Genomic DNA, 13,330 nt, shown 5'->3' on the forward strand with positions numbered 1-13,330 from the left:
TAAAAATTACCGACTCATTACCTACATACGAGTTACCACTTCTTGAATACCGAGTCGGTACGGCTCGGTATTTAAGAAGTGGTAACTGGTACGCTACCTACATGAGGCCCTTAAAGAGAAGACAGTATTTAAATCAGAAAGTTGACGGTATCTCCGAACTAGGAAAACAAATATCAATGACCATCAAAATAATGTTTTTGACAATAGAACTTGCACCTGCTTTATTGATGAAAGGTGGCTTCTCACCTGCAAAAACATATTTTTTTTCCCTTTGGTGGTGTGGCACTTTAAAACTACATGCATTTTCAGTCTGGAACTTTCAAAAGTAAATCTAGTGCTTCTTTAAAGGATGTCAGCTGTCGATAATTTCATCTGCGCCACATGAACAGCAACATATAAAGCATTAAAGTACTAGCTTTCAGCTTGTGTTGCCCTTATCCTTTCCATCTGTTCCGAAGGTTGACTAACTGGTTTGCTTTGAACTTTGACCGTTTCAGGGCCAGCGGACTTGAAGAACAGTTTGCTGTTAGACCCTGAACATGTGAATGTTTTTGTTTGTATTTGATGCATTTTTGCTCTCAAGGATGATGGAATGTGAAATTTGTCACTTAAGCTTTATTACCATTACCATTTTCTGAAGCATTTGACGTGTTGAATTCAGGTGAAGTTAGATTTACTGAAAGGTGCCTATGGTGACACCACTACTGACAACTCAGTTTTTATATTGACATCCTTCACTGTTGCCCCGGTAAAATTTGTAGCCTCAAATTTAGGGAATAGCCCCTTAGTTTAAATGAGTTATTGTGAGGATTTGAGTCTATTTTATGGTATGCCTGTGCGGCCTCACCATGGAATACACTAGCAAAAACTGTCTTGGGTACAGTCAGGCTCGTTTGTACAACCTTAAGCTTGGAGGGGGAGGGGCGTGGGGTGGGCACTGGGGTCGATTTAGACAGTTACCTGGTCACCAAAGCGTTTCCAGTCCAGGTCCAAACTTCAAAGCACAAGCGCCATAGACATCAATGGAGTGGTCCTGATGCTGCAGATGCAGGAAATGAAGATGCTTAAGAATGCATCAGGTGCTGTGCTGTCGTCGGGGTGCCTGTATTCCTTGGTCCACGGGTCAGGTGGGGTGGTTTTGGCTTCAGAGTTAGGGGTGTCCTGAAGTCTTATTTGAGACCGTAAAAGGCCAGCTGCAGCTGGGCTGCTGGTCTCCTTGTACAGCGGTCCCAGCTATGTCCTTTGGTGGGGCTGGTGTCCCTCTTGGGTGACCAATCTGGACTCAGACGGCACTGCCGGGAACAGCTGACTCAGGTGCAACTTTTGGCTATAGAGGATTGGTCTATTGGAATGCCCAGCTGCAACCAGTAGCGAATCTTCTGCGGTGGCTACCAACTTGCTGATGTGGACTACTTCAGGTGTGCTGACCCTGGTGTCGGTTTCCAGGGGGTCAGTCCACTGTTACTTCGAGTCACTCCTCTGGTCTGGGGCATAACTCTTCCGATAGGCAGGAGCCACAGGCAGAGCCCTCTCTTTGCTAGCCCCAGATGCAGTCCAGCAGACGGTGATACCTTTCTTTGTGCAGCCCAGGGGGCCACCCTTCTTCGGTCCTTGTTCCAGTTTCAACGTGACCTGAGGTGCAGGGTGCTAGAGGCACCATATCTATTCCCAGAAAGTGCCCTAGAAAGATGATGCGGTCAGAAGCCAATGGACTATCAGGTCACCTGGTCATCTTGGTGACAACTTTTCGGCAATGTGTGGCAGCTATCAATCCCAGAGTGCACTATTCTGACCCCTCTCAGGATGTTGGGACCCTTCTTTGAATGTCAGGAGCTTGGTAGCCCACCCTCGAGGAATGGCTACCAGTGGGTTACAGGCCCATGCGAAAACCGGTTTGGCACCGGTCATCCCTCTCTGTCTCCAGCCTGTCTACCTTAACAATGGGCAACCCCTCAGGAGTCTGAATGACATTTGCCCAACAAAGGCAATTTTGCCTTTGAAGCTTGCCTTTTGGACTAACACCCTGAGTGGCTTCCTGCGAATGGGAGGTAACAGCTCACCCTGTACACAAGCTATTGTTCCTAAGCCAGGGAGTCATTACACCACTCCCCAGCCGGGCAGAATGCTGTCTGCTGGCCAGTGCCCGTGTGAGGTTAAAGACAACTGGGCCACAGAGTGGCAACTTTTTAAAAGTTGCATTTTCTTTAATAGTGACATTAGACTTGACCTGGGCATCAAGTCGGGGTTAACGCGACAATTTGATACCTTACAGTACCCAGCTAGGAAGTCCCATTGAGAAGTTAGCTGGGCTGGGGGGTCATCCAATAACCCTGTGTTTGCCAATGGGGGTACTAGACGTTCCACAGCAAAACGACAATTTAGAAGTGTTGCTGTTAAGACATACAAAAAAACTATGTCCCACTTAATAATATACAGCTCCCTGCCTTAGTGCTCTATAGGCCTTCCTTACGTACGTATATTGCAAAGGAAAGTGGGGGCTTTGCCATTAGTTTAATTGGCAAAGTTGAACTAGCAGTGTTACCACTGCTTTTCTAGTCTGCAGTGGTAGGCTAGGAGCCATTTTGTAACTTGTCAAACACAGGATGGCACAAACAGTGCTGCAGCTCTGGGTGGACACTCTGCCTTACATGCCCTAGGTACCATATGCTATGGACTTATAAGTAAGTCCATGCCAATTTGGGAGAGACAATTCGACACATACTTTGTAATGAGTTAGAGGACTGGTACTAAAGTCTGATTAGAAGGCCTCAGTGTACTCTGAGAAATCGATAAACCATCAGCATCGGTCCAAAAATGTGGGGGTAAACACGCAAAAAGACGCATTTCCTTCCAGTTATTTAACTGAACCTTGCAATATTCCTCAGTGCCATACTCAGCATGGTTGAAGGCTCTGTCCAGCTATCTCTGAGAAAACGTCTGATGAGCCAGACCTTGTACACAATCAGGTCAAGCACAGTCTGCCGGACAAAGTTGAAGGTTAAGTTTCCTGGCACAAGGTACTGTGACATCACCTGCGATGCCATTAAGAGTGCATTGGGAGGTTATTATTACGTTCCTTACCATAACATGCACATTATCTAGGTGTTAGGTTTTAGTTTGGGCTTGTAACCTTAATGTCTCTTCCCGTTGAGCTTGGAGTAGAATATTGTGAAGGAGCAATAACGACTTTTTTGATTTGTAAACATTTAAACTGTTTGACTAATGTGCTCCAAATTATGAAGAAGTCCTTTTTGGTTTGATTAGTTGGTTCCAAATTTAGTTCATATAGTCGAGGGATTAAAAAGGAATACAGTAAAATCCCCATATTAATTTTTGCTCTCTACAAAAACAAAAATTACTGGAAAGATGTATATATTGCTTATAATGAAGACAGAGCACTGGTCACAAGAGGTCGTCTTGTGATTGGGAATTAATATCTCTAGTTGATTTTCCAATATTTCTGTTTTAAAAATCAACAATCTGTGATGCAAAAATGTATTCTTTTGTATACATGTACAATTAGGATAAGAAGATTGTTCAGCAAATCACACTTTTAGCTCCTTCTCCGGATAAGTTATGAGCTGTGGTATATGCAACCATATTCCACGTCTGCGGCCACAGGGCAATCCGATGGAAGCGCGGATATTTTATTCTGACTAAGCTGTTAATTTTTTTATCTCTCTCTGACAGATACATACATAAACACCTTTTACAGTTCAACACTGATGTATAAAGTCACTAGATTAGATAATTAACACTATTTCTGTTTCAATGACTAATTGTTTTCTGGTCCCACCTGAAAATCAGGTAAATAAATTTAAAAAAGAAAGAAGAGTGGCTGCTCCTTACATTGGAATGAAAAGTATATGGCTATCTAGGCTAGTTAAATTTAATAGGTTCACAAGTCTTTCACATACTAACAGCAGGAACATCAAAAGCTCATCAATTAAGTGCAGGAATGTCAAAAGAGAAAATAATTCAGACCCCTTGGGAAAAAGGTTTAGGAAAAATGCTTGTTATTGAACTCACCAATAAAGAAACACAAGATTTTGTACACTACAATTTACAGATAGGTCACACTCAAGAGGACATGGAACTACATCTCTGGTTTACACAGCCAAATAATGACACATTAAGTACCCCTTAATGAAATATTCACCTGTACCACAAAAACAAACAATGTCTTACAGTGCTCAAAGCGAACTGTTAAAAACACATCTTGAGTGTAAGTTCTATCCAAAAGCATCAACTCAAATGTATACTTTTAAGTATGGGAGGTATGTCAAGGAATACAATGGGCCTTCCAATGTAAACCTGAAATACATAAAGGTGTCCATAGTGGGATAATTCTGAAAGCAATTTGGGATAATGGTAGGGGCTGAACTGGTTGATGTGAATGGAGACAAAAGCAAAACATAATGACAAGTCTCAGATAATAATGTAAAAAAGCCCACTCACTCGCTGCCATATTTTGCACTTGTCGTCCTCTTCTTTTTAAAATTTTCATGAGGCTCAGCAAGCTCTTCTACAATGCTTTTTATTTGCTGAATTGTCTTAAATGATTGTACTGAATCTTCAATTGTGAAATGTGAATAGTCATCAGCTTTTTGTGGTCCTTGATAAACTGCTATTCTCTCACATGCTTCTGTAATTGTTAAAAGAAACAACAGGTTATACAAAGGCAAGGCATTCTATTTAATTTTCACACTTAACAAAATGTATATCTTCAAAAGCATGTAGTTACTCACCTGAATAGAAAGAGATTTCAGATAGAAAGATTACTTACCCGGCTGACTATTACTCCTTTATATAGCCACATCATCTAGACTGACATGTCCAAAACTTTTGAATTAATTCTATCACCAATAACACAATTATGCTTCATTAACATTAAAGTGGGCACACCTTATCCTGCATCACTGACCCGACACTGTCTCAATCATATATATTGGATGCCAGCTACAGTGCTTGTGCACTTTTCATCTAGACTGTCAAACCAGTGGAGTGGAAAGGAACATCCAGGGTTAAATCCTAAGTGGAAGTACTGTAAATATGATATACTCAAGGAGGATATATGGAATACAAAGGAAACACTGCATGTTTCTCCCCAGAAGACTGCTCAGCTTTGAAAGATTACCCTAGATAGTCTTACATACGTGGGCTGTAAAAATGTAAAGAGAAATGCAGTCAAGATCACATAGCCGTTCTGCAGAACTACTGCTTCAGATTACATACCTTTCAGCTAAAAGTAAATTAATAACATCTGGCTGAATGGGCAGTCGGGCTTTACCAAACAGGTTTATGTACTTCCTGCAGCACAAGATCATGCAAGTAATATTTAAAACTAATCCTATGACAAAAAATGTGTGCTGCGTATTCATCCTGTACTCTGTTACTACACTTAGGTCATAGCCAAGAGACTCCATATAGTTGAAATACTAGAATTTCCTTAAGAAAATAAAATGAGACGGTTAAGAAGAGAAGGGCAGTTACAGGCAAACTTGAGTGCAAAACTCTGTAATACCCTGTAGGCAAAAATAATTTTGACTCCAAGATGAACCAGACTATAGTGGTGTCAGCCTTCTAAGTAGGTATGATCAAGGAACAACCTTCAAATAGCTACCGCCAAGGACAATAATGAAGTACATGTAAAAGGTGCTACCAAAATGTATTTCTGTGGCCCTTTTTTAACATAAGAGTGCCCGGAGACCTCTAGGTTAACGTGAAACAGCTATATGTGAAATGCCTATTATGGTAAAAAGAACAATGGCATGACACATTCTTAAATGCTGACCTTTGAAATATAGGACTTGCTGAAATGTATTGCATTTTACTATTTGTATACTAATAATGTCATTTTCATTCACAGTTTTACTATAAAATGTTTTTGTTTCACAACTGAGTCAAATAACTTTATATTTCACACATAGCAGAACCAGGGCTTTGAGACTCACTTTAGTAATGCATCCACTGCAGGAATTTGTGATTGACTTCATAGTTGCAGGTTCTATTCCCAGCAGGTCCACTTAGCCTTTCATGACTTGGAGGATGATAAAATGAGTACCACTGAGTTGGGTTGCACTAAACATACGTTATCTCTCAACAGAGCTGAACGACTTCCTTGGGGTAAATTGTGTGCTCTGCAAAATACACCTGTTTTTTTTTTTTTTACACATTAGTGGACTTATGTTAGAATGTGGCCTTTGGGATAAGGTTGAGGATTAGGTTTCATTTCATTTGATTAAAAAAAAAAGTTCCCAGTACTCGTACTGGTATGACACAACAAGCTGGGAGACAAAGACAATGTCAGTTAAGATTGATTAGAGATGGCGACAAGAGTGGAGATCTGTCATTGAGATGGAGCTGGGAGCTAGAAAATATGGAGCCAGACGATTGCCAATCTTTAATCTGATGCTGATAAATATTCTCTGGATTCTTTTTGTATAGACAGCAAAGGTGTATATCTCCTCAGTGAAGAGCAAAAATTTGAAAAACCCATCCAGCTGCCGAGTACAATTAAGGCGATAGAAAGATTGCTTACAGGAAGAAAAACAAGATAACCCATTAAGCTGCCGAGCACAATTAAGGCGATAGAAAGATTGCTTACTGAAAGGAAAACAAGATGCACACAGAGTAACAGTTAAGTTTTCTTAATGCACGTGTTACTACTAAACTATTGAAATATAGTGGCAGAGAGAAACACATTGTAAGCATTCAATGTCAAAAGAAAAAGCAACAGTGCTCACACTTTATATGAGCATAACAGGTTGTGCGCAAGGGATTGGACAATTTGTGTTAAGCAGAATCTGCTGAGCAGTACATTTCACAGTAAGAAAAATGTTTGCATTGTATAGGTGCATAATGTAATATATAGTCCTTTTGAGGTGAATTTATGTACATACTCTGAGTAAATTTAGACTGTTGGTACTAACGAACAAGTTACTTACCTTCGGTAACGATATATCTGTAAGAAACATTAGTAGTGATAGATTCCTTAACTTAGAATATCCCCAGGCATCAGTCTGGATCCGGAAAGTTTTCGTCAGCAGTACCCCTGCGCGTCGGTAGTTGGCGTCGTGCGGCTCCGTGTCTGTCGTTGGTGTCGTGGTCGCCGGGATGAAGTCGCGGGCGCTACTTAGACGCCGCCCACGGAAGTCAGTTCTATACACGACTTTACGCGTCAGGAAGGCAGAGCCATGCAAGATACTGACCACTGGTGTATTGAAACTAGGGCCCTGAAAGGGATGGCCTTAACCCTAGAAATCAGTTCGCAGAACGGGGAGGATGGGTGGGGGGTAAGGAATATATCACTACTAATGTTTCTTACAGATATATTGTTACAGAAGGTAAGTAACTTGTTCATCTGAAAGAAACACATGGTGATAGATTCCTTACCTTAGAATAAATACCCCAGCAATAACAACCCCGGTGGTGGATCACACCAGAAAGTCCCGAAGAACAGAACGGCCAAAGAAGCCATCTCTCCGGACTTGGCTGTCAAGGCAGTAATGCTTAGTAAACATGTGCAACGAGGGCCACGTGGCTGCCTGACAAATGTCCTGCAGGGGGACACCACGTCCCAGTGCAGTAGTGGCTGCAGTAGCTCTAGTGGAATGAGCAGGTAGACCCACCGGAGGCTCCTTTTGAGCCAAAGAGTAACAGGCTTTGATGCACAAGACAACCCAGCAGGAGATAGTCCTTTTGTGCACCGCCCGACCTTTATTGGTGCCAACGTAGCCAACAAAGAGCTGGTCATCCACCCAGAACTGTTGTGTGCAGTTGAGATCGAATGAGAGCGCACATTTTGGGTCCAGAGGGTGGAGCCTCTCTTCCTCTCTGGAAGGATGCGGAGGCAGAAAGAAGGTGGGCAAAGTAAAGCACTGCCCAACGTGAAAGGCCGTAACAACTTTTGGCAAAAAGGAAGGACAGGGCCTGAGCACAACCTTGTCTGGATGGACCGATAGAAAGGGAGGCTTCCAAGAAAAAGCCTGGAGCTCACTCACTCGCCTAGCGGAGGTGATGGCCACCAGGAAGGCAGTCTTCAAGGTCAAGAGACGAAGAGGACAGTTGTGAAGGGGCTCAAAGGGAGCGCACATCAAGTATGTAAGAACCAGATTCAAGTCCCACTGTGGCATCACAAAAGGAATAGAAGGATACCATACTCTTCGAGCCCAGTCAGGGGCCGCAAGAATGACTTGTGCCCGTTGCGCCTGATCTTCTTCAGCACCCTGGGCAGAAGTGGTATAGGCGGAAAGGCGTAGAATAGACCGCAACTCCACTCGTGGCAAAAAGCGTCTCCGAGCAAGTGCAGCCTTGGACATTCCAAAGCGCAGAACTGATTACATTGCGCGTTCTCTTCGGTGGCGAATAGATCTAACCAAGGCTCTCCCCATTGCTGAAAGAGACCTTGCGCCACCTCTGAGTGAAGACGCCATTCGTGATCCATCATGCACCTGTGGCTGAGTTCGTCCTCCATGGCGTTCAGAGAACCTGCCAGGTGTTGAACCACCAGGAAAATGCCCTGATGTTCCAGCCATGTCCAGAGGCGCAGAGCCTCCTGACATAGGGTCCGCGACCCCACCCCGCCTTGCTTGTTGCAGTACCACATGGCGGTGGTGTTGTCTGTGAACACCTGCACTACTCTCCCCTTGATAGTGGGAAGGAATGCCTTCAGTGCAAGTTGAATCGCCCGAAGCTCCAGAAGGTTGATATGGAGCTTGGACTCCGCCGAAGACCAGAGGCCTCTGATCTCTGCCTCTCCCATGTGGCCGCCCCATCCCAGGCGGGACGCATCAGTCACCACTGTGACCTCCGGTTGGGGAAGGGAGAGGGATCTGCCGTCGACCCAATGCCGGTCCGTGAGCCACCAATGCAACTGTCTTGCAGTGCCCTCTGAGATCTGGGCGTGATCGGACAGGTTCCCCTGATGCTGCACCCACTAGAACTCAAGGTCCCACGGCAACGCCCGCATATGCCATCTGGCATGATTGGTCAGCAGGAGGCCATGAGGCCCAGCAGCCTCAGGGTCACCCTGACCGAAACCCGGGACAAGGGCTGAAAAATCAGAATCAGAGCCCGAATATCCTGGACTCGCTGTTCGGGAGGATAGACCCGAAACTGTGCCGTATCCAAAACCGCTCCGATGAAGAGGAGCTTCTGAGAGGGAATCAGGTGCGACTTCGGCACATTGATGGAGAACCCCAGCGAATGCGGGAGGTCGGCCGTAGTCTGGAGGTGGGAGACAACTGTCTGGGGCGAACCCGCCTTCAACAACCAGTCATCGAGATAGGGGAAGACAAACCGCTGATCTGCGCAGATGAGCTGTGACCACCGCAATCACTTTCGTGAACACCCGAGGGGCGCTGGTGAGGCCAAAGGGGAGCACGATGAACTGAAAGTGCTTGTGACCCACCGTGAACTGCAGGTAACGGCGGTTGGCCCGCAGAACTGGGATGTGGAAGTAAGCGTCCTGCAAGTCTGGCGCTACCATCCAGTCTTGAGGGTCAAGAGCAGACAAGACCTGAGCCAAAGTGAGCATCTTGAACTTCTCTTTGCGGAGGAAGTGATTGACGTTCCGGAGGTCTAAGATAGAACGCAGGCCCTTGTCCTTCTTTGGCACCAGAAAGTCGTGAGAATAACAACCACGACCTACTTCTGGCGTCGGACCGCGATCGATGGCCCCCTTGGCCAAGAGGGCTGCAACTTCCTGCTGAAGAAGCACAAAGTGATCCCCCGACATGCGGTTGTACTGAGGTGGCATGGCTGGAGGGGTTGTCTCGAAGGGGAGGGAGTAGCTCCTTTGGACTATTTCTAAACCCACCTGTCTGATGTGATGGTGTGCCAGTGGGGGAGGTCATGGCGAATCCTGCCGCCCATTGGCGTCTGATGGGCCTGAAAGCTGGGACTAGGAAGGCTTGGAGGCAGTAGTGGCCGGGGTGAAGGTGGACTGACCCGTTCGCTGGCCCTTCTGTCCGCCACAGCGGAACCCGAGTCCGCGCTGCGATTGTTGCTGCGCAGGCTTGTGGCTCTAATGCAAACGCTGCAGGGCGCCCCTTCCGGTGCCACGAAAGGAGCGAAAAGCAGACGGCGGACTGCGGAGAGTCCTAAGCACTTGGCCGTAGCCCGTGAGTCCTTGAACCTTTCCAACGCGCGGTCTGCCTTGTCGCCAAAGAGGCGACGGCCATCAAAGGGCATGTCCATGAGTGTGTATTGGACATCCCCCGAAAATCCAGTTGTCCTCAAGCAGGCATGGCGTTGGATCGCCACTGTCGTTGCAATTGATCTGCCCAGTGAGTCAGCGGTGTCTAGGCCACAACGAATCACGAACTTCGCTGCTTCTCTCCCCTCTGCAACAGCCTTGGAGAGAGCTGACCGGGCCTCCTGCGGACACTGAGGCAGCATGGTCGCCAACGTATCCCACACACAGTGGATATAACGGCCCAAGAGGCATGCGGTGTTCACAGACCGCAGCGCAGAACTGGCGGAAGAAAAAATATTCTTCGCAAACTGATCCAGTTTCTTGGATTCCCTATCTGGAGGTGCGGAAGGGAAGGCGGTTGGAGAAGCAGAGGCTTGGACAACCAAGATCTCGGGGTGGGGCGTTGGGAAAAGAAAATGGGGTCACCCGGAGCCGGGCGATGGCGGCGGGCCACGTTCCTATCCACAGGAGCTCCTGTGGTGGGCCTGGACCAGGTGCCCAAAAGAACGTGGGAAAGTGCTTCGTTGAAGGGGAGCAGCGGTTCTGCAGAAGTAGTTGCTGGCTGAAACACTTCTGTCAGGAGGTTAATCCTGACTGCCACCGTAGGGAGCTCGAGGTGCAGTGCCTCTGCCGCCCTCCGTAACACCACCACGTAACTAGCACCCTCTTCCATAGCCACGGTAGGAGGAGACAGCATGCCAAGGTCTGGAGAGGTTTCCAGGCCACTGGCTTCCCCCAACTCCTCTGCCCAGTCCTCTTCATACTTGCAATCGGCTGCAAGAGGGTCCTCAGACCCCTCCCAGTCCTCCCCTTCTTCCTCAGGCCATTCTACAGGCTGAAAATAAGGACTAGGGACATGGGGATAGAAATCCCCGAGCGGCGTCGAGAACGGCATCGACTGACGCCGGCCCGTCTCCTTCGGGGCTGAAACTGGAGGCGACGTCGTCCCATGGAGCGGGCGACGTCGGGAGTGGTGCCGGTGGGGTCGACGTCGCAGGAGGTGTTATGAGGTCAACCGGCATCGACCGGGATCTTGACCTGGATCCACGGGGGTCCTGCGGTGCAGGGGCCGGAAGCGGTGCCAGAGCCGCCGGTGAAGAAATGCGAGGACCCCCAGTTGGGCCCACGGGGCCCGAAGGCGCACCAGCGGGAGCCGACGGCCCAAAGAGTCGAGCCATGGCCAACAGGCACTCCTCTATCTAGGCCAGAGTCGCCGACGGACCCGGAAAGGGCGGGTAGGCCGGCGGCGACTCCACAGGCTCCGCTGCAGCCGCGGGGGAGGCACCACCTGCACCCTCAGCCGCGTCGCGCGACTGGCGAGGGGAAGTCGGAGAACAATGATGCTTTTTCGACTTCTTGTGCTTCACCTTACCTGATGCCGAGTGCGAAGACTTGGACCCGGAGGACCGATGATGATGATGATGACTCCACGCATGGTCCCTCGACCTCCTGCAGGACCGGGACCTTGAGCGGCGCAGAGCCGACTGCCGGAACTCAAGCAGCTTTCGGGACCGCTCCCGCAAAGACTTCGCGCCATCGCCCGGCAGTCGGGGAACGACTTGGGGTCGTGGTCGCGCCCCAGGCAGAAAAGACACACTTGGTGCAGATCCGTCACTGACATCATTCGGTGACAGTCCTCGCAGGACTTAAAACTGGGGATCCTAACTGCACCAGGAGTCGAAGACTCGATGAAACAATGGAGACAAAAAGCCTCAAAAAGTTAGTCGAAAAATGACTTCCCGGATCTGCGCTTGCTGGTGCAGAAAAAGAAAGAACTGATGTCAGCGTGCGTGGGCGGCGACTAAGTAGCACCCGCGACGTCATACCGGCGACCACGATGCCGGAGCCACACGATGCCACAGCCGCACAATGCCACCTACCGACGCGCAGGGGTACTGCTGACGAATCCTTTCCGGATCCAGTCTGACACCTGGGGATATTCTAATAAAAGGAATCTATCACTTTGTGTTTCTTTCAGATAATTCTTTACATCCGCCCAGAAGTAAATTTATAGTTTATCTAGAACATCCAACTAATTTCCTATTGCTCTAATATTCAAGTTGAATCTTTAGATTTATTAGGTCACTGTAGAACACCCCTCAGTTCACAAAGTTAGTGTCGGAGATAGAGGGGTGGAGGCAAGGAGTTATATAACTGAACCAAGAGTAGCACAATCAAGACACATGATGCATGGAACTGTGGATATTTATTTTAAAATGCTTTGGGTTGACGCTGCATGAAGTGGTGCCGCAAGATCAAATTATCCTCTCAAACTCAAGACCACATTTTCCTAGTGCACTGGGCTCAGCCAACATCATTCGATCTGAAACCAGTAGGAGTCACGGTGCAATGGCTTAAACACTGCTTTTATACAAGGTTGGTTGAACCTATGAAAAGGGACTCTGAGATGATAACAAGTAGGGGAATGAGCTTGGAGAAGAAACATTAGACGGGGTGTTCATTCTAGTACCATAAACAAGACGAATTGATTAAACACAGGAGTAAAAGGGAATCATTTCCCGCTCTAGATTGGTAAGCAGTATTCCAGGAGTGTTTCTGACCTTGTCCCTGTTGACAACTAGATAAGGGATTCTAGATATTCAGTCATCAACTCCTCTGTGTGTTCACTCTGCTGCTTCAGCTAAAAAATATGGATTCATTTGAATATTTTAAATCTGAATGTTTAGTCCTCTATAAATGACGTGATTTGGGATGAATATGAGAGGACTGAATAAGGCATGGAAGAGGATAAAGAGAGAGATGGATATTCAGAATCCTAAGAGGGCTGTGGTAAAGACTCAGAATGATACGGTTTTATGAAAGGGATATCAGCACAGGTAAGGATAGCAAAAACAACTCACCGTTTTGATTAAAATGATCGAACAAGACATTGTGGATTGGAGAGGGTACAAACTTGGTCGAAAAAATTACATTTTACAGAAACAAAAAGGTAATTTCTCAAATGTTTACAGAGTAGAAAACACAGATAACAAGACTGGCCCTATGGAGATCAAATCTGTCTTTTTTGACATCAGCAAGTCATGCAATGGTCACAATATAGGTTTCAATATCGATGAGATTAGGGAATTATTAAATTCTGTATTTATGCAATCATATTATTTAGTGTTGTTA

General features: G+C 46.7%; 1 protein-coding gene across 2 annotated transcripts in view; it reads right to left on the minus strand.

The window, feature by feature from the left end:
• The window catches only part of RASA2 (RAS p21 protein activator 2), a 516,748-nt gene that overhangs the window by 5,831 nt on the left and 497,587 nt on the right, over nucleotides 1–13,330 (minus strand). For both annotated transcript variants that reach the window (XM_085633666.1, XM_085633665.1), the window contains exon 23: nucleotides 4,459–4,645. In XM_085633666.1, the coding sequence (XP_085489792.1) occupies nucleotides 4,459–4,645 (187 nt within the window). The remainder of the gene's footprint in view (nucleotides 1–4,458; nucleotides 4,646–13,330) is intronic.

Source organism: Triturus cristatus, chromosome 11 (assembly GCF_964204655.1).
Source record: "Triturus cristatus chromosome 11, aTriCri1.1, whole genome shotgun sequence".
NCBI lineage: Eukaryota > Metazoa > Chordata > Amphibia > Caudata > Salamandridae > Triturus > Triturus cristatus.